This window comes from Vanessa cardui, chromosome 29 (assembly GCF_905220365.1).
Source record: "Vanessa cardui chromosome 29, ilVanCard2.1, whole genome shotgun sequence".
NCBI lineage: Eukaryota > Metazoa > Arthropoda > Insecta > Lepidoptera > Nymphalidae > Vanessa > Vanessa cardui.
In genome coordinates, this window is record NC_061151.1 from 3,112,034 (window position 1) to 3,136,437 (window position 24,404).

Consider the following 24,404-nt stretch of genomic DNA (forward strand, 5'->3'; position numbering starts at 1 on the left):
TTAAGACTTTATAAAGGAATATTTTCTTACTCTGACTGTACGTGTACATTGTATAAAATGTTAATTGTATAGTAAACGTAAGACTGTCTTCATAAAAATAGTTTTACATAGCGACTTCGTATTAAGGTTTTATAAGGATAAGGATTTAAGATTATCGTTCTAGCAGCTTTAAAACTTTTGTATTTTTTGTACAATAAACATTATAAATATATATTTTGTTGTTTTATTTTTAAATTTAGTTCTTACTGAGAGTTTATGACCAATAATATATCGGCGCGAAACCACGAATTTAAGAAAAACACGTGTCCAGAAATGATTATTTTAATAATTTAAAACTATTTGATTGTTAAATTGTGAAGTGTTAAATTAGTCCGAAATATTTTAATGTTTTTAAACAGCTGTTATGTTGAGTGAATAAGTCTACCACCTATTTTTGTTACAAAAGATCAAGCGCCCGCCGGTATGGGGAGGCTTGGTCGAGCCGTCGGAGCGATCGGACCGCCTCATATTGGAATAAATCAGAAACGATTGTTTCCTAAATTTAATTGCATACCACCGAAGATGGTTAAAGATCGAAACCCTGACACTCGTGACGTCATCTATGCTGACGTCATGCTTTTAAAAAAGGGGTTCGGACATGCTACTCCGTTATATATATCTTTATTTATAATACAACACTGTTACACTTCACTACTTATTTCCACTTTAATTTTACTTCACAAAATTCCTATGACAGTTTCGTCAGCGTTCATAACGCCATTTTTTCACAAATCCATAGTGAATATCATAGATTAATCTAGCTTGCGACCAATGATATCTCGTCATTTCAATGTCAAAAGTTATTAATTTTACTTTCTACCACTTGTGGATGGAATAGACTATATACATACTATTTAGAGGTTTTCAAAAATGAGGTTTCATATGAAATAAATTACATGCTGCGTATTTATTTATCTTTATTATATAACATAGCAAAACTTAAGAAATACTTTATAGTATTTAAAGTAAATATTTATAGCAACAGCCTCAATATTCCACAGCTGGGAGAAAGCTCTCTTGGGGGAAGCTTTGAAGCTTTTCCACACTGCTCCTAAATGGTTCTTACTCTACATGTCACTTATTTTATTATTATTGGTGATGCTGTAAACATAGTTATATGCGGAATCTATCATATTTAGTATACCGCATTTCGAATATAAGAACCAAAATAAGAGGGAAAGTAATAAAATCTTCGTTACAACGTCGACCCAGTAACGGCTGAAATTGAAAAACATAATTAGTTCAAGGCAATAAGTATTTTATATGGTAAGTGGTCACCACCGCCTATAAACAGCCACTTGCGCCACCGATCTTAACACCTAAGATGTTATGTCCTTTGTGCCTGTAATTACACTGGCTCACTCTTCCTTCAAAACGGAACAGAACTATACTAAGTACTGCTGTTTGGCGGAAGAATATCTGTTGAGTGGGTGTTACCTACCCAGACGGGCCCAACCACCAAGTAAACACAGTAGCTACAGATAATAATAATAAAGAGAAATTAAATTAACACGCAGGTCTCCTCACGATGTTTTCCATCACCGCCGAGCACGAGATGAATTATAAACACAAATTAAGCACATATATATAGTGGTGCTTGCCTGGGTTTGAACCCGCAATCATTGGTTAAGATGCACGCGTTCTAACCACTGGGCCATCTCGGCACGTAAAAGTAAACATGAGCACAAATTATAGGTTCTTCGGAGCCCTTTCAGGGTCAAATCGGTAATGAAGGTTTAAAATCCTCTTCCTCTTTGGATAGCTTACTGAGTGCACGTGTCTGTGACTGTGAATTGTGGTAAATTTTATATATTCATATACTAAACATTATAAATCCGATCAATAAATAGGAGCGCATGACCAAACAAGAGGTACACACTCATTACTGCGCCTAGTACTTTTGTGCACTACGCTTCGGAATTACAACTTATAAGGCCACGCCTACCACGCTACGAAGTATCTGCAAGCGCAACGAGATTCTATCGTTTGCTTGTACCGCTTCCGAAATCCTGTTGCCCTGGTACTTGGCCCTCCTCTTGAACGAAAAATACGAGGTATTATTTATTTATTCATTAACTTGAAAAATGCCAATTGAACATTCTCCACCAAAAACACCTACTACTATGCTGCAGCATTCTCAATCCTCTCCGGATATAACTGTAGACCAGAATGTAACAACAAGATCACAGAGATTAAAGCGTAAGCAGGGAGATGACTTGGAATATTTTATAAAAAAATTTGAAAATATGTTCTCCACTTGGACAGCCACACAAGACGCTAAGTATGAATCACTGCTGAGTACTATTAACACTATCAAAGATCAAAACTCACAAATTTCCACATCGATTGAATTCATGAGCCAAAAATATGATGAATTAAAAATTAAATATGACTCACTACTGCAAGAAAAATTAGAAGTCAAAGCACAAATAAGAAATTTGGAGGAAAAGGTTGAATTACTGGAAAGAAGAAGTCGCGCCACCTGTGTAGAAATCCGAAATATTCCAAATTCAAAAATAGAAAAAGCGCAGGAATTGCATGATATTGTGAAATCACTTGGAAATGTACTCAAGGTCGACATCGACCCTCAGGAAATTCGAAACATTCACAGGGGATACTCAAAGAATGAAACATCTAAACCCGTAATTGTGGAATTTTCAACGGTAAGCACGAAGGATAAAATATTGCGATCGATAAAACAACTCACGAAGGACAATAACGGTGTCAGACTGAACACCATGCACCTGGGCCTCGATGGACCTCAAACAACAATTTATGTATCAGACTTCCTTACACCGAGCATGAAAAGACTGCATTTCATGGCTAGAGATTTCGCTGCGAAAAATAATTACAAGTTCTGCTGGGCCACTCCAGGTAGTATATTTTTACGCAAAAAAGAAAATGAACCCTCAATTCGTTTAAAAAACGAACTAGATCTCAAACGCTTGCAAACTACTTAAGCGACTCGCGGTCAGTAATGTTGTATCTTTTTATTTTAATTATTACTAATCTTATGAATATGTACACATTTCACACTCACACAGACACATCACAAACACAATGCTCATTCTACCTATTTAACACATTCACACAATACGGTCAATCGATATTAAAAATGTATACTATAGTAAGTAGATATACAGCTTTTATGTCTATGCTCATAATTAATTTGTTCAAGTATATTCGTACTCAACGCAAACGGGCTTACTGTGAGTATAATTTAAGATACACCATAAATTCCCTAAATTATCTTAAAGTATTATTTTTTTAAAGCACAATGGCAGATTTACATAATATAAATAATATTGATAGTTTTGAATTAACAGACTTAATATGTTGTGAACCAGAATATTGTAATACCTTAATTTCGAAACCTAATGATTATCTTAAAATATTGCAACAAAACATCAGAAGCGTATATAAAAATTTTAATAGCCTAAATGTGTTACTATCGAGATTAAATCTCAACTGTGACATTATTATATTATCTGAATGCTGGCTTTCTAACGTCACAAATCTTCCAAATATCCCGGGTTACACGAGCTTTAGTACTTCAGTTAATTACAATCAAAATGATGGTGTCATTGTAATTTTAAACAACAATATTGTTTTCAAAGTTGAGGAGCCCATCATGTTAGAGGCAAATTGCCTAACGATAAGAATAAATGAAGATACGGTGATAATTGCTATATACAGACCCCCTAGTTTCCACCAGCTAGATAACTTCATCCAATCCCTACACAACTTGCTCAAGCAGCTTTCGTCTTATAAAAATATATTATTAATGGGAGACATTAATATTAATATTGCTGAATTAACCCAGGACACTTCAAATTATCTTGAAATCTTGTCATTTTTTGGTTTAATCCCGGCATATTACAAACCTACTCGAATGAACAGTTGCTTAGATCACACAGTTGTTAAATCAAAACTACCCTCTTTTACATTTATTTTAAAAACAGCTATTACTGATCATGAACCAATTTTATTTTGTTTGAAGAAAAATACGAATAATATTAATAATAAAATAAAACACTCTTATAAATTAAATATTGAAACATTAAAAAATGATTGCAAAAACTTAGATTTAAGTGGTATATACGATATTAATAAAAATCCAGATCAGTGCATGAAGATATTTATAGATCTCTTACAAACTATTATTTTGAAAAATACTCTCACAAAAAAACTTCCACGAAGTAAAATCATAAAAAAACCCTGGATAACCATAGGTTTGCTGAAATGTATAAGAACGAGGGATAGAATGCACTACAAATTAAAGAAAGAAGTAAATAATGAGACTCTAAGAATAACATACAAACGTTATAGAAATTTCTGTAATCAAATTTTAAAAAAATGTAAACGGGACTACGAAAGAAACGAAATTAAAGCAGCTGGAAATAATAATAAAAAAATTTGGAATGTAATAAAAAATATTAATCACTTAAACAAAACGACAAACCCACCATTTGAACTACTAAATATAAATAAAACACCCCTTGAATCAGTAAACTCAATAAATTCTTTCTTTGCGAATATAGGTACAGATCTGGCAACAAAAATAACCCTAAACCTTCCACCCACATTAACCAACGTCCATAGTACATCAACCAAAAAGAGTTCATTTGTTCTCTTAGATACTACTGAAGATGAAATACGGAGATATATCATCAACCTAAAAACAGACTGTAGTCCTGGCTGGGATGGCATCTCCTCTAAAGTACTCAAATGTTTAAATGAATTTATTGTGACCCCACTGACCTACATATTTAATAGATGTTTATCCGAAGGTGTATTCCCCATTTCTCTTAAAAAATCCATCGTTAAACCAATTTTCAAATCCGGAGACAGAAACATAGTATCAAACTATCGCCCTATTTCGATATTACCTTCCCTCTCTAAACTACTTGAAATAATTATAAATAATAGGCTTCTGAAATATTTGGAAGATAAAAAATTACTATCTGATTCACAATATGGCTTTAGGAAAGGAAAATCAACATCAGATGCAGTTCATTCCCTCATAAATTACATTGTAGATAAATTAGACAATAAAGAAAAATGCCTTACAATTTTTATAGATCTTCAAAAGGCCTTCGATACGGTGTCTTTTAATAAAATGGTTCAGAAGTTAGAAGCTTTAGGTATAAGAGGTAAACAGCTACAACTTTTTGAAAATTACTTGCAAGATCGCTCCCAGCAGGTTAAAATAGGTGATGTGATTAGCAATGAGAGTCCTATCACCTATGGAATTCCCCAAGGCAGCATTTTAGGCCCAACTCTATTTCTGTGCTATATAAATGAGCTTTGTAACCTTAATCTAAGCAAGTGTAAAATAATATCATACGCCGATGACACCACTCTTACATTTCATGGTAAAACATGGAATGAGGTATTTTTATTAGCACAAGAGGGTTTTAATACGGTTAATCACTGGATGGCTTTAAACACTCTCACGCTTAATCCACAAAAAACTCAATACGTAACCTTTTTTATACGCAACACCTACCGTAATAAAATTCTACATGAATTAATAGCTCATTCCTGCAATCAAAAAAATCACATTACATGTAACTGTCCCATGATTAACAGAACCGATCAAACTAAATACTTAGGTGTTACAATCGATCAGAACCTCACCTTTAAAGGGCATTTAATGCAAGTAAGTCAAAAAATTAGAAAGCTCACTTATATCTTTAAAAATTTAAGAAATATCGCTGACTGGAGACTCGTCAAGACTGTTTATATATCATTATGCCAATCTTTAATAGCATATTGCATATCAGTTTGGGGAGGCTCGAGTAAAACGCTCATAATTGAGGTGGAAAGAGCTCAAAGAATGTTGCTTAAAGTAGCTCTCTCTAAGCCTCGCTTATTCCCAACTGTAAATGTATATAAGGAGGCAAATGTTCTATCTGTCAGAAAACTTTATATACAAAATATGATTTTAAAAAAACACTCAACGATAAATACATCACAAATAGATACAGTTGACTCAAGAAGATCTTATGAGGTCTGTGAAACTCAAAGAGTTCAAACTTTTTTTGCCCAAAAATTTTATAATTTTAAAGTAGGAAGGCTGTATAATAAGATAAATAGAATACTTACAATCTCAAATTTAATTGAATTCTCATGCAAGAAAAAACTAACTGATTGGCTATTAACACTTGACTATGACGAGACAGAAAAAATAATAATGTAATGGCTATACATAACCACGATCCGACTAACTCACACACACACACACACACGCAAGCACGCACACGCACACACACACACACTCACACACACACACACACACGCACAAACTCGCACTCACACACACACACACGCACACACACGCACACACACGCACGCACACACATACACGGAAATTCGCAGATGCGCGCACACATACAACAAAGTCACGAACATAAATTACTTTTCATTTTATTTGTCTTTATTTCATAATTTACAATGTCTATAATTATGTTTGGTCTTTTTCATATTACATGTAATTTTATATAACAAATTGTTGATATCCTAGAGGTGGAGCCAGGAGACCCTTAGCACAGGGCAACCTAGTTTGGGCTCCTGTCTCCCACACATTATTGTACTTATTATTAAGATTTACGTTTAAACTGTAATATATGTAATGTGGGAGAGAATAAATAAATTATTATTATATATTATTATTATTATAAAATATCGAGGATACTGATTAATCGAAGGGCATAGGTCACTGACCGGGCAGGATGAGATAAGAATTGAACTTGGAAAAGTATTTGTTTATCAACATACGTCAAATTCGATATTGATATCATTGTTTATAAAAGTTCAAAAATAGCGGCTTTTTATAATTTCGTTGAAATTATTTCTTTCCTTTTTTCATCTTAGATATACAGCCATATATTCACGTGGTTTAATTACCTACTTGATGAAAAAACAATCAAAGAAAACCGCTAGTTTTTGACTAGCTCGAAATATGTTAATCTGTCAAAATTACTATATAGATTACAGCGCCATCTATTAGTACTGAAATGTAGATTCCAACTAATATTCGACAATTGTTATATGCATATTATATTAAGATGTATTTTCATTAAATCTTTACTAGAATTTTGATATTTGTAATACATACACGATTACGATACAAGATTTTGTAGATAAAAAAGCTTGGAATTAATACCTGTTGACTTCCAGGAAGGATACATTACATACATATATAATTGTATTTGACTAATATGATTGTATTTTTTAAATGTTGAAAAAGAGTGACTACTGAGTTTCTTGTCGGTTCTCCTCGGTAGAATCTACTTTCCGAAACGGTGGTAGCTTCACTTAATTGTTAAGTGACGATTCAAAGGTGCTTGTATAAGTCCACTTGAGTAAAGTTTATTTTGATTTTGATTTTAATTTTAACATCTTGCAATATGTATAAATAATTTTGGCAATTTTAGTTTAGACCCATGTAACTCTAAAACTATTTAAAAATGTGTGTATTGTAAATAGGCTATCTGATTGTATGTGGACATGCCAATGATCACAAAGACTAAAATGCTCTATCTATAGTTACACTGGCTCACCCAAACCTCATACCAGAATTTTTTGGAAATTGTTTGGCGGTAGAATATCTGATGATTACCAAGTGTCGAATCAATACTTACATTCTATGTAGTTTTCTAGCTCTAGGCAGAGTCGCGGGATCTTCCTTGCACACAAAATGCCTCGTGCCTATGACGTAATCCCGTAAGTATTCATCACGGTCCAACGTTGAGACATCAGTAAAGAATATATTGTTCTCCTCCTCACTTACTCTCTTCTGCAGGGAGAGGAAGTTCGAATTCTTGAAGTTCCACTCTTTCGTTGTGTAATATTGGAGGATGTTCAACCCGTGGCTGATTCGCTTCTGAAGATTAACCATGCTGAAAAAAATGCCCAATTCATAACGATTATTCGTCGACCTTAGTAACACTCAGTGGCTTATAACTCTATAAAATAACTCTATATAATAACAGCGCCCGCCATATGCAGCGCTATCCATTTAATTAACATTGAATTAATTTGTAAAGTTTTGATTATTGGACGAGTGTGAGTTAAGCTTGCTCTGGTTTGACGTGACGCTTGATGGCTAATATTGCTAAGGCAACGAATAACGGCCGGTAAAAGTAGTGTATGTCACGCAAACGGATCGCCGACGTCTATAATTGTAATCCCAGTTCATTATTTGATTTAACGATTGAAAATAATTGCACGAACGCATGTAAAGTATTACATCATTGTAATCTAACGATACTAACTTTTATTTGATGACTGATACAAATCTTATTTTAAGAGACAAAGACGATAATGGCGCTCCAGTGCCGTTAGATATATTAAAAATATGTTAGCATTGTGTTTTTATGAATGTTAATTAATTTTAGAAATAGTGACTACTGAGATTTTGTCGGCTCATCTCAATAGAATTTATATTCCGAAATTATGGTAATTGCTAATTTCAATTTTATCTTGTAAATTTATGATTCAAATGTAAAGACCGTTTGATTACGAGATAAATCAATAACAAACAAAAACAAAATTTTGCCCAGGTTCTGTAGGACCTAGACAATCTAGAACCTAGGTGTATATATATATAGGCCCTGTGTTATGGTAGTATGTAGAGTATACACATACAAAATACTTACAAAGTCTTCCTTCCCAACAAAAACAGAAGCATATCGACTAAATATGCCGGCAGAATGTGTATGAAGATGACGGTGATTTGGTGAGTAAACCAGTACGACTTGATGGTACCACCCGGGTACCACAATGCGATCGTGTAAGGGTAAGTGTTGACCCACTTCTCACCTGGAAATAATAATTTAATGAGATATTTCATTTATCCCATATGGAAATTAATATGGGTAAATAAGAGGAAGCTTGAAAATAGCAGCGGTAACCAAAAAGCTATGTGGAAACCGACTATCACAGTATGGGCATGACATGCGGAGGAATGAGGATCATGTTGTCAGGAAGGTCTTGAGCCTGTGGATGAATGTAGAGGCAGGGGACGACCAAAGAAACGATGGATGGATTGTGTGAAAGGCGATATGGCTAGAAAGAATATTACTTGTGGAAAGACGTCAGACAGAGAAGTATGGAAGGTGAAGACATGCTGCGCTTAGTAAAATTGGGATTAGGGCAGGAGTATGAATTTGGAAATTTTTGACTATTTTTTTGGTCAAGATTTGTACTGAAGTGCCTCTTTTAGTTAATCTTGGACAAATATTTAGTTCTGTGATAATCATAAGCTACACGGCACCATAAAATTGATGCAACATTGAAATTGCATTTCATTAAGATATCCCACCTTATTACCTCTCCAGTAGTAATTAATTGACAAGAGGTCCTTAAAATTTTGATGTTGTAGGTAGGCAGGTTCTGCCCCTATCCTGACCAATAGAGTAATAATGGATGAATATAAAAATTTGAAAACTTACCTAATTCAATCACCTCACGCCACGTAATTTTTTGAACACCGGATAAAGTAATGTTAAAGATACGAAGATCTTTAGGTCTGTAACAAAACGAGTACCATATATTTAAGTATCGTAAAACAAATTAAATTCGCCCTAGCAAGCCACTGGATATTCATGTGTTTAATTTGTGTAATATCATCTCAGCTCAGCGGTGACGGAAATCATCGTGAGGAAACCTGCATGTGTCTAATTTCATAGAAATTCTGCCACATGTGCATTCCACCAACCCGCATTGGAACAGCGTGGTGGAATATGTTCCAAAGTTTCTTCTAGAAGGAGACGAGGCCTTAGCCCAGCAGTGGGAAATTTACAGGCTGTTACTTTACCTTACTTTACAATAAACTAAGGAAAAGGTATTGATAAAAGCATTAAAACAGTGTCACGTCTAAAGTAACTTACTTATCCAAGGCAGTTGTGTAGGCGATTAGGATACATCCATTCACGACGACATCGACAGGAATTGCATCAGCCATGTAGGATGGCTCACAATGCATGCTTCGTATAACACCTTGAATTAAAATAAAAATCCTCAAAACTATACCTGTCTCTGTCACACGCATGATTATTATACATAGATAGCTCACTAACATTTGACGATTCTAATTAACAGTAGCTTTTGGGTTTATTCTTGCAATAAAACCGATTACTGACGATTTACACAACCAATAGAAATAGCTCCCTATCGCGCCTTTCGATGCTATTCGTCGCTATAGACTCTCGCGTCAATTCAACCCGAGACAGCGAGTGCATGTAAATCGACGTGTCAAATTGACGAATATATTAGGTCGTATGGTATTACAAGTTATTACGCTTGTGTAAAGATCATATTCACATCAGAAAAGAAAATTGATGATTTGGGATAGCGTAATTAATTCGGATGTGATCGGTTTACGAATTTTGCCGATACTACATCTAAGTTGTGGCGTGCTATACAGTTTCTAATTAACTTAAGATTGTAGAAGACAGTTAAGTTTAAGAACTGCTTTAGCTATTATTATGTGGAATTGTGTTGTATTATAAATAAATACATATTAATCAAACAACCATAGTGCTAACAAATCCAATGGAATACGTAAATTTAAAGTTTGTTTAAATTAATTCCTTATTCAATTGGAATATGGTGCATATTAAAATAAGTAATGAAATTATAACGCTTGAAGAAATTTATTGGCGTTAATTGGCGAAAATTAGTGGAGTTAGTATTATTGCTTTTGTGAGTATCCCCAATAATACATCAGCTTCCTTACCTTTTCCACTGCCAATAACGAGTCCAGTTGGTCCATTGAGGTTGTCAACCCAACCAGGCATGGGTTCCTTCCAAGCGGCTGTCACTAGAAATAAACGTAATCATTACCATAAAGACAAAATCTTAAGGCTTATAGGTATAAAGGTAGGAAGGAAACTCAATAAGTTGAGGTTTCAACGGCAAAATAATTTACCACTATGTGCTTCAGATTATTATCAAATATTCACTTAAATAGTTAATGATATTTAAGGGTATTCTTACCATTAATAATAACCATTATTAATAAGAGTAATTAACCTACTTTAGACTTTGTAGTTTTAAGCAGTCTAGGTTAGTCACTCATCATATATTTTAACCACCAAACACCAATACTTGGATGGTGCATTTCGATTTGAAGATCAAGTGACCACTGGCAATGTTATGCCACTTGTGCCTATGATTACCATTTTAACTACAGGCACAAGAAACATAACCTCTAAGTTTCCAGTGAATCAGCAAACGTGATTTTGGAAGTGGTCAATATTGTGCCAATGTCTATTTATAGTGGTGAGTGTTTATCGTCAAGTTGAATGGACCATCATATTTACAATATATGTCACCGTAAGATTACAAAATTCGTTAGATTACAATCTGTCCCGTCAGATTGTAAACTGTCGAAATATTGTGAACCGTGAAACATGATTGCAATTTTACGCATTATTTTTGGCTATATTGTCATCTATCTAAGTTACAGTGTTAGATTACAATCTGTCCCGCGTCAAATTGTCAACAGTCGAAGGTTCTTCCTGATTGGCCGTTCTTATTGTAAGAGCGACCAATCATATGTCATTATTATTCGGTAGTTTACATTCTATCGTATTGCTTACCAATAGAAGGTCGTCCAATTGAAATCGGAAATTTGGAACTGTATTCAGCTACGAGATCTTCTGTTATCGCCTTTGTATATGAATAGGTATTTGGTTCAGATGATATTAATCTGAAAATAGAATTGTTCAGTTTAACAGCAAATAGTCTTAAGGATGAGCCGAGATGGCCCAATGGTTAGACGCTTTCTAAAGCGTGCATCTTAATTGATGATTGCAGATTCAAGCCTCGGCAAGTACCACTAAATATAGATGTGTTTAATTTGTGTCTATAATTCATCTCGTGCTCGATGGTGAAGGAAAACATCGTGAGGAAATCTGCATGTGTCATGTGTGAGTATTCCACCAACGTGGTGAAATGTATTCAGAACCTTCCCTTCAAAGGGAGGGGTCTTAGCCAGCAGTGGATAATTTACAGGCTGCTGTTGTTGTGGTTCTAAAGGATTTCTTCTACTGCCTAATACTGGGGAGGTAGCCTATTTTTTATATATTCAAGACTTGTCTTAACATTTGTTTTTGCAAATGGAATGGGAAACAGAATGGGTGTCAAATAAAATAAAATTGAATTTGTTTTAGTTGAAAGTACTTTGGCTCTAAGTAATCAAGCGTTGAGTCATCCAGCCATTCCACGAGATCGATGATCTTCTCTGGGTTGTGAACTGCGGGGTAAAGTTTTTCATCCAGCATGTCAAGTTCACAGCGACAATAGGCCGTGGACAGATGGACGAACGCCTGAAATAATTATATGGGATTAATAACCATTGTTATATCGGCTCGAGTCGAGATGGCCCAGTGGTTAGACCGCGTGCATCTTAACCGATGATTGCGGGTTCAAACCCAGGCAAGCACCGCTGATTCATGTGCTTAATTTGTCTTTATAATTCATCTCGTGCTCAGCGGTGAAGGAAAACATCGTGAAGAAACCTGCATGTGACAAATTTCATAGAAATTCTGCCACATGTGTATTCCACCAACCCGCATTGGAACAGCGTGGTGGAATATGTTCCAAACCTTCTCCTCAAAGGGAGAGGAGGCCTTTAGCCCAGCAGTGGGAATTAACAGGCTGTTGTTGTTATATCGGCTTATGCAACTTTCTATTTTCACGATTAAATGAAAATCTATAAAGGTATTTCTTTAAATCATGCTATATTGATTATATCTATAGCTGTTCCTGTGGTGTATGGTGTTGTTTATGCAAGATCTTATTTATTGGGTTCGAAATTTTGTTCAGAAAATTCTGAGGAGTATACCTTAAGTGTAAAGTCATCAATCAAGTAACACCATTGGAACTGCTCTTGATCCACTATCAAATTGCCATCTTATCTAACCATAAAAATGTAACCAATTATATCGTTATTTTTTTTACCTAATCAAAGTCGATGTTTACTTATATCATTAGGACATTTTAATTTTTAATATATATAATTATGATTTATTTAAAGTATACATATAAAAATTACTTTAAAGTAATTTATTAACATAAGAATTGACAACATTAAATATATACAAATATTAACTAAAACTAGTTACTCTACAAATCTTGCCCGCGTGGAATAGTGGCAAGAATGCTAGCAGCATTTCCCCGTTGAATCGCAATTCCGATCCTCTGGGCAAACGCACCAGCCCTCCTGTCACCAGTGAAAGCAATGAGGCGAGGTGTTATACTTTTGATCAAGCTTTTTGCACCTCTACTCCAAGGGCCAAGCGTTTCGACTTTAGTTTCTTTAAAGTTGGCTAGTTCAAACCTATTGTAAGTTTTAGATAACAATCATATTAAATTAGGAAATAACAAAACAGATCTTACCTCGAGTTTTTCCATTGTTTCAGCCAATTTTAAAACTCGTAGAGTACCAGTTGTGTTCATATTAACGGCGTCTTTTAATTTCTGATCAAATCTGGTTAAAAAAAATTAATAAAAGGTTAATTTGATATTTTTAACCGACTTCAAAAAAAGGAGGAGGTTCTCAATTCGTCGGGGCCATTTTTTTTTTTTTTTTTTATGTATGTTACCGAATTACTCGAAGATGGCTGGGCCGATTTTGACAATTCTTTTTTTGTTTGAAAGGGCATGTTTTACAGGTGGTCCCATTGTCAGGAGATCAGGATCTGATGATGGGATCCTGGAGAAATCGAGGGAACTCCTCAAATTTTATAGGCACACCTATAGTGATTTCGGTTTTATTCAAAGTGCCTTAGTCATATGCTCACGAAAAGTGACATTTGATGAAGTGGAACTGATGATGAAGACCACAACTGGTAATCAGAACCTATTAGTAAGTAACTATTTTACGGGTTTAGTTCTATTTCTTTAAGATAGTCGTCAAGCAATTGATGTTAGTAAACATGCCTATGATGAAGTCTAGCTGATGGTGGACTACCAGGAGAACTCCTCAATGATTAACGGCATTGCATCGGGAAAAATGGTATTGTCTAATTGGCGATGAATAATGTGAATGACAAACACTACCAATTGTAATTATAAATAACAAAACAACACTGAAAAGCAATAAATAAATTTTTATAAATAAAAAAAAACCGCCTTCAAAAATGAAGTAAAAAGAAAAAAATAATCAGTTACATCCATATCCAATTTACGACTTTTTAATCACCTTTTGAAGTCGGTGCCAACAAAGTAAATAAATTCCTATATTGAAATCATTTAATTTGTATCGATAGTAAGGTTTGTCTAATGGTGTAATCTATACAACAAAAAAAACGATTTAGTTTTTTTATGTATGTGTTATGTATTATGTACCTATATTAGCAATGTTGGCACCGACTTTGAGAGGTGATTAAAAAGTCGTAAATTGGATATGGATGTAACTGATTATTTTTTTCTTTTTAGTTCATTTTTGAAGGCGGTTTTTTTTTATTTATAAAAATTTATAATATATACATATATTAAAATTGGATTGTCTCTTTGTAATATTAAAATAGCCCTTTTTTACTCAATGCATATGTACACGATACATATAACAAAATAACATTTTTTTACAATTTTTGTCTGTCTGTTTGTTCCGGGTAATCTCTAGAACGGCTGCACCGATTTTGAGGGGACTTTAACTGGCAGATAACTGATATAATTAGGAGTAGCTTAGATCGCGGGCACAGCTACTGTTTACTAAAGTTTACCTTACACATGCAGCGCTATGGAACACAATATTGCAATGTCGCTGTAACTCCTGGCGGTCATCGTTGGAGATGCCCAGTTCATCTTCCAGGATATCCCCCGCGATCAGCTTCAGCTTGTTAAACACATCCGGTTGCTTCTCACGAAGATGTTCGAATATCTATGGGGTGAGATCTGTTTACTCGACTGCATAGAGTCAGTAATTCTTTGGCTTTGGAGGCAATTTATACGCTTTTACAAAAGGATCCTAGAGAGCGTCCAAAATGCTTTTATTGCCAAATTTTAAAAAATTGTTAAGGAACGCTTGGGTGCGAAAGGTTACTATACAATTAGTGAGTTTATGTTTGATACCTTGGGAATGAAACGATCGCCTCCTGGCTGTTTCTATTCATATACAATTATGTATCTAAATAATGTGACAAAAAAAGACCTGCCGAGTTTCTTTCGCCGGTTCTTCTCAGGTCAGGGTGTTCTTTTCCGAACCGGTGGTAGTGTTTAATTTGACCATCAATAAGTAAGTGTAACGCTTCTATGTTGAATAGAGGAATTTGAGTTTGAGTTTGAATTATTGATTTTCTATGATTTCCAAAATAATTGCGAAACGAATTAAAATATCCATGATAATGAGAATAATCTATATTTAGCAGGATTTCTGAACTTAAATGAGTCTGATCAAAGCTAGTTACTATAATTTATCTACACTTAATAAAACTATTTGAATTTACTTCGCCGTTTGGATGTATCGGTAACGATAGTCATCAGTATACAAAATCTAATCTTATTTTTTTAAGTAGCCATATGTTTCGGTAGAATTTTCATTTGAAACCAGTATCTTATATTGTTACATGCTCTTAAAAGCCTACTCGATTCGAACATGCGTTGTCTCTATCAAACATTTCTTGGTTGTTACCATACTCATCAGATATTCCACCGCTAAACAACAGTACGCAGTATTGTTGTGTTCCGGTTTAAAGGATGAGTGAGCCAGTGTAACTACAGGCACAAGGGTCATAACATCTCAGTTCCCAAGGTTGGTGGCACATTGACGATGTAAGGAATAGTTAATATTTCTTACAGCATCATTGTCTATGGTCGATGGTGACCACGTACAATCAGGTGGTCCATATGCTCAATCTGTGTTGCACAAATATCGATAGTTTGAATATCGACAGTTGACCTCGAAAGCTATTCAGGATATCGATAATGCTATCGATAGTATTGATCAAGACGGTATCGATAGCTATCCGATAGCAATACTATGCTTAATAACAATATTCAATGATATATCACGGCCTCGGATCAAGAAACATAAACGAAAATTTTAACTTTGTCGTCCTTGTCTCAAAATTCGGTCAAAGTCCAAAACTATTCATCGGTAATACTATCGATATCAATAGTATTGCTTACGGTCAGCTATCGATATTATCGATACTATCGCTAAAAACTTAACTATGAAAATCAAAATCAAAATATACTTTATTCAAGCAGGCTTTTACATTCACTTTTAAATCGTCATTTAACTGTGTTAAGTAAAGCTACCACCGGTTCGGAAAGTAGATTCTACCGAGAAGAACCGGCAAGGAACTCTGTGTTACTCTTTTTAACATTTATAAATACAGTCATGTTAGTTAATTACAATTATATATGTATATAATACATGTTGCCTGGAAATCAACAAGTAATAATTTCAAACTTTTGTATCGTCTGCATAATCTTGTACTGATAACTGAATAATATGTCTTATAGATTGAGTTCAAAGTCAAATCACTCACCTTGTTATTGCAGAGTGCCTTTAATCTGTCCTCTCCACTCACTCCTTTCTTTTCCCTCAGCAAGAGATAAATGGTGTGAATACCTGGACAGGCTCTCAGTAACTTCTCTACTAATGCCTGAAAATGAACCACTGATACAAATGACATTACTATTTATAAGCACAAAGCGACACGCCCCGACTTCGCACGGGTGCAATACTGATACTAAATATAAATATTGGACAAGATCACATACATTACTCTGATCCCAAGTAAATTTCCCACTGCTGGACTAAGGTCTCCTCACCCACTAAGGAGAAGGTTTTGGAACATATTTCACAACGCTGTTCCAATGCGGGTTTGTGGAATGCACATGTGGCAGAATTTCGATGAAATTAGACACATGCAGGCTTCCTCACGATGTTTTCCTTCACCGCCGAGCATGAGATGAATTGTAAACACAATTAAGCACATATATATAGTGGTGCCTGCCTGGGCTTGAACCAGCAATTAAGATGCACGCGTTCCAACCAATGGGCCATCTCAGTGCTAATCACTGAGCTATTTCAGATACAAATGAAAATATATATACAACAAATCATACTTAAGAGAAATTAAGAATAAAAAAAATTATGAAGAACTTGATATAAAAATAATTGATGTAAAATATATAAATAAATCTTAGCGCCTCATAATTTTAAGTTCAAATTTATTAAATTAGTTAAATTTGCAGCTTTTTATTTTGACCCGTTACTAAATGATTGCACAAAGATGATAACTTACCAGCATTTCAAATGCTTATTGTACCTTACCTTACCAAGGAAACCGGTCGCTCCTGTTATGAAAACAGACTTCCCTTCGTAGAACTCCACTACTGATGGCGCCATTTTATCAACTGAAAATTAAATTAGAATTTAAAACAATATATCAACAGTATATTAGTGACTTTAATGTCTGAAATTGAAACCCCTTCGGAAATCTTAAACTTAAATTTGAGGCTTTTATATTGAAGTCCTTTGCCTTAGTTGCTTTAGTAATATTTACAAAAAAAAACTATATTATTCAATAGATACTATAATTATAATAATGAAATATCTTTATATAATTAAATAAAATAATCGTCAAATCGACACGCGAACGCATACACGTATACTGGCAACTTATAAATACTTTTTTTTTTGTTATCTGTGAATAATATATACTACTAGTATGTCGTCCGCGGTTTCGCGTGCGTTTTGTGGTTGGTTATCATGTGTCAGGCAAAAAAGTAGCCTATGTCCTTTCTTGGAGCTGCAAGTTTGCTTCACAAAAAATATCATCAAATTCGGTTCATTAGTTGGATCGTGAAAGAGCGATAGTCAGTCAGACTTTCACATTTATAATATTAAGTATAGATTAATAAGAAATAGTTAAATTGCTTATGTATTTGATTTATATGTATTTGACAGTACACCTAAGGCTATTATATAGTACGACACAACTTAGATGTCGCATCGGCAAAATTCGTAAAACCGATCACATCGATCGATCAAATTATCATTATTTACTTATTTCTCATGCGAATATGATCCTTGCACAAACGTAATAACTTGTAATATCATGTGACCTAATATATTCGTCAATTTGACGCGTCGATTTACATGCACTTGCTTTCTCTGACGCGTGAATCTATAGTGTTACGAGAGTAACCTTAGCCTTCAATACGGTTTTATGACATTTGATTCTATATCATAATTTATATCACATTATTATTGCATATTATTAATATAGCAGGAGCTATTGAATTTCCTTTATTATATTTAATTACAATTATTATTGTAATTAATTGATCAATAATTTGTAAAACTGTAATTAATATTATTTTATACGGCATAGCATTTAATACTGGCATGTAACACTATTTCTTATTTTAAATATCATTGAGCTGTCATTATAAAACAATTGGACTATAGTGTGGGGCATTCTAACGAAAGATAGAGACATTGAAGCACCATTGTAAAACGATAATATTATTTTGGCCATCCCGAACTACTGAAGTCGCTATTGTAGCGACGAATAGCGTCGAATGGCGCGATAGGGAGCTATTTCTATTGGTTGTGTAAATCGGCAGTAATCCGTTTTATTTTCATTCCATTATATTTTCCGATGCTAATTTGTGTCTTACTATACGTATTTAGCACGGGAGATAACTATCTTTTGTAAAGATCAGCTCTCGCCCTGTCTTTGTTTAACATTACATTGTACGGTATGTGAGAAAGAGATGAATATAATATCGTAATCGGTTTCATATTTACTACATCTCTTTCTCATGAGTTACTGTAAAGTTAAAGAGAGTCAGGACAGTCAAATATTAACTATTCCTTACATCGTCAATGTGCCACCAACCATGGGAACTAAGATTGTAATCCTTGTGCCTGTAGTTACACAGGCTCACTCACCCTTCAAACCAGAACACAACAATACTGAGTACTGTTATTTGGCGGTAGAATAACTGGTGAGTGGGTGGTACCTACCCAGACGGGCTTGCACAAAGCCCTACCACCAAGTAAACCTATAATTAAACACATGAAAATTGAACCGGTTTTTACCGGATATGACCAGAAATTTCCGGGATATACCTAATAGGGCCATATGTGAATTAAACACGTTCAAACAATTAATTAACTTGCAAATTAAATATTAAATAGAGTAATTTCTGGATTATTACGACATATGTATTTAAAACGTCACGGTTCGAACACATTACCTAACTTGTTGATATGCGTATGAGCGGATTTTGTTCAATAGCGTCGGTATTACGATCGATCTATCGAAATAGACGTTTGTATATATTTAATGCAATTGGATTTTTAAATTAACATCGAAATCGAACTGTAATTAATATGTGTATACATTCGTAAGCGATTTGTTAATTTTGAGCCTGTCCCGGCTATTGACCAATCACAGGACGCGTTATAGTAAATAAACATCTTTGACCTTGATTTGGCACGACCTCATTGGTTGAAATTTAAATCTTAGGTTTTTGATGCTACGCTATTGGGACTTGGGACTTAGAGTTTTAGTAAAATAGGGTTGTATTTATAAATTAATACATATATTTATCAAGTGTTCATAAAGCAAATTTTTGTCTCTTATGATAATGATAATGGATTCACACCCAGGCAAGCACCACTATATATATATAAGTGCTTAATTTGTGTTTATAATTCATCTCGTGCTCGGCGGTGAAGAAAAACATCGCGAGGAAACCCGCATGTGTCTAATTTCATCGAAATTCTGCCTGATGTGAATCCCACCAACCCGCATTGGAACAGCGTGGTGGAATATGTTCCAAACCCTCTCCTTAATGGAAGAGAAGCCTTATCTCAGCAGTGGGAAATGTACAGTAATTAAATAAAAAAATAATTAAATAATAATATGTAAAACATAACGCTCAACAACGTTTTTATCTTGTACTTTTTCAAAAAATAACGGCTTATTCAATGATGTTATCCAATTAAATACCTACCTTAAATTTATTAAATATCAATATGGCTCTTTAGACATGCATGCAGCATGTAATTTAAATTAGTATTTTCGAAGATATTACAGATTTAAAACGACATAGCGGGTTATACTTTACTTTACTAACGCAATTTTTATTGGTCTAAAAACCCTCAATTTTTTTGCGAATAAATTTTTAATTGTTTACAGTCAATATTCTAGTTTTGCTCATAATCTACATTACTTTTATTCCATACACGCCCCGCCTTCGCATTACTGATACTAAATATACATAATGTCCGACTACAACCCGCTATGTCGTTTTAAATCTGTAATATCTTCGAAAATATTCATTTAAATTACATGCTGTATGCATAAAGAGCCAGATTGATCTATAATAAATTTAATGCACTATGAATTTAAGGTAGGTATTTATTTGGATAAGGATTAATGCTATATTGCTTAAAATCTCTACGTAAATAAGCCGTTATTTTTTGAAAAAGTACAAGTTAAAAACGTTATTGAGCGTTGTTTTACATATTATTATTTAATATGTAAAACAACGCTCAATTATTATAATACAAAACTAAATTATTATTTTTTATTTTTTTTTATTTAATTACTTATTGTGTATTTATTATTAGAGGTATTAATGTACCACTTAATGGTAAGTGGTCACTTTCGCCAATTGGCTTAGACGCTGTAAGAAATATTAACCATTCCTTATATCAAAGTCAAAGTAAAAACCTTTATTCAAAATGGAAGCGTTTACACTTTGTTATTGATAGTCGAAAATCTACCACCGGTTCGAAATATAATACCTCAGACCTGAGAAGAACCGGCGAAAGAAACTCAGCGGGATCTATATATTTTTTTATAATATCAATTTACAATATACAATAACAAAATATTTTTGTTATTTGAAACAGCCTGGAGGCGATCATCTCATTCCCAAGGTGTGCAGTCAAGAAGAAAGTCATTAGTACTGTAATATCCTTTACCATTACATCACCTATGGACCCCAAAATTTGGAAAATAATATTAGATGTAGGTATATACAAAATTAATGAGTGATTTGTTTTTTTGTTGGTAGAAAATTTTATGAATGGGTTCTTTCTAACCCAGACGAAGGTAGCGAAGCTCTATTTATAATATAAAGTATATCAATAACATACTTATTTATTTTTTAATTTTATATTAATAAATTAAAATCTTGTTGAGAACAAATAAGGTACATTAAAACAATATTACTTCGGTATTTGTTGATTTTCGTATATACATATATAGAACATTAAAATATGTTTTTAATTCAGGTAATAGGTAAGGGGAATATGTTCCAAACCTTATTTTCAAATGGAGAGGAGGCCTTAGAAATTTACAGACCGTTATAGGTTATAAGTTTTATTTAATCTGTGGAAACATAGCCACCTTTTTTCTTGCCGATTCTTTGTACAATGTGTCGTACATTGTCGTCAAAAGCTTGTAAGGATATTTTTAATCTAAGTCAATTTTGATTTAATTTTATCGCACATAATATTTTAAGGTTTTAAGTATTTGAATATTTTTCTAACAACTGCTTATAGTTAATCGTCTCTAACTAATTGAAATAATGACATAACACTTCAGTTATATTATATAAATATTAAAAAAAGGCAATCAAACTCACCAGTTATCACTGCAGTTAAAAATAAAGAGTACGTGCGTGCAGAACTCGATAATAATAACTACTGGTTACTTAGTGTACAATACATAATGTTAATGCATTTTTTTGTAATACGAAAATGTGGCAAAACAACCTACAAATACATATCGTAAGAATGTTTAATTAGAACTCAATTCAATTCATCAAATGTGGTCTATTAGAGTATCTTGAGGTATTATTTTATAGGTACGGACATACATACATACATCTCCAATCTAATTTGTGTTTTTATAATAATAATATATTGAACAACATCACATACATTACTCTGATCCCAATGTAAGTAGCTAAAGCATTTGTGATATGGAAAATCAGAAGTACGACGGTACCACAAACAGACAAGACGAAGTAGAAAAGTAGTGAACAGTTTCTACATCGACTCGGCCGGGAATCTAACCCGGGACCGGTGTACAGTGTGTACACCGTTGTTGACTTTTTATTTGCGGAGATATATATTTGAACTATTTAAGATAATAAATTGAAACTAAGATATGACCATTTTTTATACGGTTATCCCATTTTGAATAGAAGAGAAAGCAAGGAGGTTTTATTCATCGGGCTGAAGACATCCAGGATATATTTAGACGGCAAAAGGCCCTCTTTAGGCCAAAGAATTGAAACCCCCCAATTTTTTTCGAATACATTTTTAATTTTTACAGTCTATATTATATTTTTCCTCATAATAATCTGTATTACTTGTATTCCATATAGACCGGGAGATGATAATGACAAAATATTTGGTCATTTGTACCAGTATGGCGGTTCTTCAGGGGTCTAATCACGTAAAGGCAAAAAGGAAAATGATGGTCGTAGCGCTCGCACCGGCGGCCCACTAGCGTGGCCGTTAATCGAACGCGTCGGAAAAATAACGAGTGTCGAACGATTTATTCCACAAAAATGCTTGTATTTTCAGATAGTCGAAAAAAAACGAAGTAGGCGGTAGCGTAATGCCATACTTCTCGGGTGTGGCTTACAGCCCGCCATACCGACGCGAATACATTAATTTTAATAAAACAATTCAACCATTTGTACCAGGCTAATTTTTGCATAACTAATTGTCGTCGAGTAACCATTCACGAAAATCACCTTGCCATACTTTTCCGACTGTTCCCAATGGCCGCCATACCACTGCAAAGAAGTAATTTTTTTTATCGCCAAACGATTTGTACCAGTATTGCATTTGTACGAAGCCGGGCGGGTGCCCGGCTTCGTACGATTGTAATACAGATACTAAATATTTATATATTATTATTTGCGCACATATGAATACATAAGAGAAACACAAAATATTAGATAAAGTGCAAAGTTGTGTCGCAGAACTATTGATAGTTGACCTCGAAAACTCGATTCGATAGTTCTACCGACACTGTCGTTTTTATCAATACTATCGATACTATCGAATACTATCGATACTATCGATAGTATTCGATAGTTTGGTTTAAAAGTAATGGATTTTGCAAAACTGTTGATAGTATCAAAAGTATTGTTCACGGGCAACTATCGATAGTATCGATACTATCGATAGTATTGACACGTGACATTAGTCTATCGATAGTTAAGGTTTTGGCGATAGTATCGCGTCAGAGAAATCAAGTGCATGTTAATCGACGCGTCAAATTGACGAATATATTAGGTCATATGATATTACAAGTTATTACGTTTGTGTAAAAATCATATTCGCATGATAAATAAATATTGATAATTTGGGATAGCATACTCAATTCGGATGTGATCGGTTTTTTCGAATTTTGCCGATGCGACATCTAAGTTGTGTCGTACTATACATGCCTATGGTATATTTGCAGAATTTTATAATAAAAATGAATCCCCTAAAGAAAGTCCTACCAAGTTATATATATAATTAAAACAATAATAGGTCTTCCAAATTTAAATAAAATAATGAAATAGAAGTATCATATAACTTTCTATATATAATTTTATTATTAAATTCAATGATATCGTCGTGTTGGTAGCATTGTGTCCTCGGACTAATGATCAGGTATAGTCAGTACAGGGGTAAGAAAAAGTTCATCACCATAAGATCTATTTTCGTGTGCTCAGTACGAGCGACAATGTGCTTTACCGATCGAGAATGACATATTGCGTCGCAATGATTCGATGTTTAGATCCAAAAGGTGCTAAGAGGTCTTGATAAAGGAACGAATTTGAAAACTGACGAAGGTTTTCCTACTCTGACTGTAGCTGAGTGCACGCCATATATGTATTTTTTAAATAATGTTCTCTAGACTTCGTACAGTTAAAAATCATAGAGTTTCCCTTCCCAAAATTCTCCCATAAAATAAATACTTCAGACGACATCACGGGAACTGAAACTGTACCTGCAATGGAATTAATTATAATTCTTATGTAAATTAATTGGAGGAATGAGGAACATATTGTGAGGAAGGTCTTGAGCATGGATGTGGATGGGTATAGCGATAGAGGACGACCAAGGAAACGATGAATGGATTGTGTGAAAGACGATATGGTTATAAAGAATGTTACTTGTGAGATGACGTCTGTCAGAGCAGTATAGAAGGAGTAACATTGGAATACGGGCAGGAGAATGATGAAGATGATACCATGCTGACGTAAACGATACTGGACCCCACTTTTTTGGAAATTTCATTTCTAGGGAGGTATGACATGTTAATTGTAACGTGGACTAACTTTAGTTGTATATTATTTTTTAT

At 34.0% G+C, this 24,404-nt stretch overlaps 1 protein-coding gene across 1 annotated transcript; it reads right to left on the reverse strand.

Moving 5' to 3' along the window:
* Positions 1–939: 939 nt before the first annotated feature.
* LOC124542026 (putative fatty acyl-CoA reductase CG5065) lies at positions 940–21,747 on the reverse strand. The gene is made up of 13 exons (XM_047119984.1): positions 21,676–21,747; positions 17,339–17,421; positions 16,548–16,664; positions 14,778–14,935; positions 13,450–13,540; positions 12,232–12,377; positions 11,649–11,758; positions 10,784–10,867; positions 9,936–10,044; positions 9,498–9,574; positions 8,703–8,865; positions 7,686–7,943; positions 940–1,257 (listed from the first exon to the last, which is right to left on the reverse strand). Exons 2-13 carry the CDS (start codon positions 17,411–17,413, stop codon positions 1,107–1,109), a joined length of 1,539 nt encoding a protein of 512 aa, XP_046975940.1. The 5' UTR covers positions 17,414–17,421; positions 21,676–21,747; the 3' UTR covers positions 940–1,106.
* Positions 21,748–24,404: the final 2,657 nt, after the last annotated feature.